At 45.6% G+C, this 4,791-nt stretch overlaps 1 protein-coding gene across 1 annotated transcript; it reads left to right on the top strand.

The window, feature by feature from the left end:
- Positions 1–456: 456 nt before the first annotated feature.
- Positions 457–4,055, top strand: LOC311129513 (zinc finger protein ZIC 5-like; the record flags this gene model as incomplete). Its single annotated transcript, XM_084161810.1, has 2 exons — positions 457–1,522; positions 3,616–4,055. 2 exons carry the CDS (start codon positions 457–459, stop codon positions 4,053–4,055), a joined length of 1,506 nt encoding a protein of 501 aa, XP_084017936.1.
- Between the last annotated feature and the right edge of the window lie 736 nt (positions 4,056–4,791).

Genomic DNA, 4,791 nt, shown 5'->3' with positions numbered 1-4,791 from the left:
GATTAACGCTGTATAGCCATTTCTAATACTGTAGACGTCCTAAATTTCATCCACGTGCGTCAGCCCCCGGTAAACACCAAGCCGCATAAACTGATTTGCTGGTAACTTTGTGAGTAAAACTTTTTGGAGTCGACAGCGATAAAGAGAGCGAGGGGGCGGAACCCCGCTGAGTCCCTGCGCTGAACGACAGCCAATCGCTTCGTTCTCTTAACTGCCAGTCACCGAAATCCATCCAATACCCGCAGTGCCATTTCTAAACTGTATTCCCTACTGTGTCCTCCAACTGTTGTATGTTCTGTCAATCGCTTGAGGACTGAGTGGGAAAAGGAACAAGCAGAGTTAGAGGCAGGACAAAAGAAGTTATATAGACCGCTTATATACATATATTTTAATGTTTTAGAAAATCGTGATGGTGGGGGAGAAACAATAGCGGTGGATGGACTTGACAGTGTAGTTATGGAGCCCCCTTTGAGCAAGAGGAATCCGGCGATAAGATTAGCGGATTTGGCAGCGACTCAACCTCTTCCTCATCAGAATATGACAGGCTTCCCGGGGCTAGGGGTGCATCACCCTCACTCCCACCATGCCCACCACCACCCTGGGGAGATGGGCAACGACCCCGGAGTGGCACTCACTCCATTTGGACCCGAGCACATGGCACAGACAAACGCTCTCAAACTTAGCCCCTCTCAGCACAATCAGAGCCATCCCGAAGCCCAGACCGCCGCAACAGCAGCAGCATCCTTCACTTCTGCTCAGACCACAGTAGGTTTCCCCGTGGCTCCTCACCCCCACTCAGGCTACTCTAGCAGCAGGGACTACATCCTCAGGAGAGAACTCTCAGCCTCGGCTATGCATGCACTTGGCGACCAGCATAGTTCCGCCTCCTCCCCTCATCACCATGGCATGTTCATCGCCCCAACAGGTGCTTATGGGCACGCCGAAACTGGTGCCCATCCACTTTTCTCTGGACTCCACGACCAAGCGGCCCCAGGTGCCCACCACCACCATCACCATGCCCTCAACGGGCAGATGCGTCTGGGTCTACCGGGGGACATCTACGGCAGGCCAGAGCACTTCGGCCACAGGCCCGAGCACTATGGACCCTCTTCTATCCACAGCTACAACTCCATGAACCTCAATGTGAACATCGCTTCTGCTCCTCACGGAGCTGCGGGGGCATTTTTGAGATACATGAGGCAGCCCATCAAGCAAGAGTTAATCTGCAAATGGATTGACCAGGATGAATCTACAAAGAAGCCCTGCTCCAAAACTTACAGCACCATGCACGAGCTGGTCAACCATGTCACGGTGGAGCACGTCGGGGGACCGGAGCAAGCCAGTCATGTCTGCTTCTGGGAGGAATGTCCGCGGGAGGGGAAAGCTTTTAAGGCGAAATACAAACTGATAAACCACATCCGAGTTCACACGGGAGAGAAACCGTTCCCTTGCCCTTTCCCCGGCTGCGGAAAAGTGTTCGCACGCTCGGAGAATCTAAAGATTCACAAAAGGACACACACAGGTCAGTGAAAGTGTGCCGAATTATTTTAGAACTGCATAAAACAGAAATCGATATATTGAATCAAAGTAGACGCTTTGAAAATGTTAAATAAACTTTTTTGGCATAGACAACAAAAATATATTGGGAAAAGTTTTCATTTTAACTGCTGGCGGGCATGGAGGGTGACCATGCGTAAAAGTCACAGGAACGAGATTTCATCGAATAAAATGATTCATTATGGTCAAGCCAAGGCATCACGTGTACAGTAATAACTTTCTGAAAGAGCTATTTACTCGTAGAGACGTGGAAACTAGAGGTGGGGGGTTATGCCATATGGTTGTAGTTATTACTCCGTAGGACGTTTAGGTCTTTATGACTCATGTTAGTGCTATGTTGATTGATCGACTCTTCACAGCAGAAGCAACCATACATACATGTACTGATTTCATACCTTACTAAATCGAGCTCCTAAAAACTTTAGAAGGCCAGATGAAAATTTAACATTTATATTTGGGTGGAACGTTATAACAGTTTTAGACTATTGATAGGCTGATGATAACTTCATCGAATCTTGACTCATAATAATTTCAGACTGACTAAAGAAAAACAACAAAGTGAAAAGGGACTACTGGGGCTGGCTTTTCTTCCAAAATGATATACAGCAGCCTAGCACTTGTCCTTAGAGCCCGATCATAGCAATGGCGTTAGTCAGTCTAAACACTTGTAATATGATGCAATACAGTATGCAGCGGCAGGCATGCTATGTTACAGAATAGCCTGCGCAACACCCCCAACTTTCCACCTTACAACTCACACGGAAACTACGTATGAGAGACAAGTGTGTCATTGAGGGCTGGCCTGTTTCGAAAGCAAGTGGCTCCCAAGACTGGAAAAACAGCACGGCAATCAGATCATGTCAGTGTCTTTGGTAGTAATGTGAGGAGGGAGAGAAGAGCAGAGCCCACTGAAACTGTCATGATGCACCATCAAGCCTTTGGGGATATGGGGACTGCTTAGTAAGAGCTAGAATGAGGAGCCCTTTTTCCGTGCAGATTCAGATTGTGGCAATAACATGTTTTTCTAAAGTACAAACAAAAACAATACACCCAAGGGGCCGCCCCTACACAGTCATAGTAGGCTGGTGTATGGTTTTTCTATTTTGAATTGTCCATCTTACAATCACAAAATCATTTTATGCACAATCTTCTCAATACAAGCATTACAACATATAGGTTTATCTTTCGCCAAAAGGCATTCATTTAGGCCTACCAATGCACTTGTTTCCACGGCACTTATCACATAGCCAACATTAGCCTACATCAAAGCAACCTCTGAATGTTTTCGCCTTCTTGCATTCACTGTGGTTCTGTATAGGCTACACATTTTCCCTGCACGTTCACGTGTATAGCCCACGGGCCACCCTAAGACATGTTCCACGTGCGTCAGTCAGTCAGGAACATGCCTTGTACATGTGGGAGAGGAGTGGCATTTACATTTTAGTCATTTAGCAGACGCTCTTATCCAGAGCGACTTACAGTTAGTGCATACATAAATTTGTTTTCATACCCCCTGTGGGAATCGAACCCACAACCCTGGCGTTGCAAACGCCATGCTCTATCAACTGAGCTACATCCCTGGGTGTAGGCATGGGTGTAGATGTATAATAAATAAGGTATGTCGGACAGGAAGCCCTAGTGGCAGAGTGGGCTGCCACACTGACCATTTTTGGAGCAGGCTTATACTGCGGGAAGTGATATGTTACCAGTTAAGCGGTGGATTCAATTATGGGCCTACTTTGGGTAGAGCATGTGGACGTCCATGTTGAATAAAGGTGAAAATGGATCATCCATTTTATAGGTAAAACTTAAAGGAATTTACATTGCTGTTTGCTGGAAATATATTGTATACATTTGATGTCATAACATTTTTATTGGGCCTAACCATTTGGTAACTTTGTTATTCTTCTTGGACTTTGATCAAATGTGTTTATAAAGGCCATCATAAAATGTCATAATTATGTGTTATATTATGTTATAACACATGCACCCTTTCCTGAGCCTGATTGGATATGAGTAGCCTCTAATGCTAAATATCTCCATCTCCATCTTTTCCAGGAGAGAAGCCTTTCAAGTGCGAGTTTGATGGCTGCGACAGGAAATTCGCCAACAGCAGCGACCGGAAGAAGCACTCCCACGTCCATACGAGTGACAAGCCTTACTACTGCAAAGTCAGAGGCTGTGACAAGTCCTATACGCACCCCAGCTCGCTGCGAAAGCACATGAAAGTCCACTGCAAGTCGCCCCCGCCCCCTTCTGCCAACGCTTCATACCATTCTTCTACGAACCCTCTTGGCGCGCCCCTTTCGCCCGCCTCCGAACCGCACAGGAACCGGTCCGTGAACCTCTCGCCTCAGGTTACCAACCTCAATGAGTGGTACGTGTGCCAGGGGAGCGGGGGACCCAACCATCTCCACACCCCCTCCAGCGATGTGCCAACTTCGGACTCGGACGACGAGGACTCTTTCAGAAATTCAGACCCGAGGACAATGCTCTAATGTTTACAAACATAAAAAATAGAGTTCATTCCCCAAATTGTCTCCCAACTGGTTAGAAGTGTAGTAAGAACTACCTGCATGGGGACTGTACTGACTGTAAGCATATACATTTGACTTTATGGAGCAAGAAATAGAGTCGCGGATGTCAGATGATGATGAAGAACAACAACTGCCAATAAAACGTGCCCTCTCTGTTCCCTTTCTAAAGAGCTGAATGTATCAACATCTCAACAAGTCTCAATATAGAAAAGCGACAATCACCAGTATTATTTGAGAAAAGGAAATCATATTCATAGTCATTTTGTAAGCTTTATTATTTAAAAGGCTATAGAAGCCCAAATATACTGAGAACAGAAATACAATGTCATCAGTAAGGATAGGCCTTTGAAAAAACACATGCATACATATGCAGGCTACATTTACATGCATGTATCGTTTAATCCGGATGAATTATGCTTACATTGACATTGTCTATATGATCGCAACCCCTCACAATGTAACCTGTCTTATTCATCAATGTCCAATCCCAGATATTTGGCAGAAAACAGACGTTGTTGCTCATGCAAAGTACATGAGGCTTATCAACAGCCCATGAACACTATAATAATGCCTAAACATCCAAGAAGGGGGAGTTGCATTCCATTTTTCTTATGTAAATCTCACAGTAGATGCGAGAACTAATGTAGCCTAAACATCCAATTTAATTTCGAACACCTGCAGATAGCGATAGACATGT

The sequence above is a fragment of the Coregonus lavaretus genome, assembly GCF_964263955.1.
Source record: "Coregonus lavaretus genome assembly, chromosome: 5".
Taxonomy (NCBI): domain Eukaryota; kingdom Metazoa; phylum Chordata; class Actinopteri; order Salmoniformes; family Salmonidae; genus Coregonus; species Coregonus lavaretus.
This window is presented reverse-complemented; position numbering and strand designations above follow the sequence as displayed.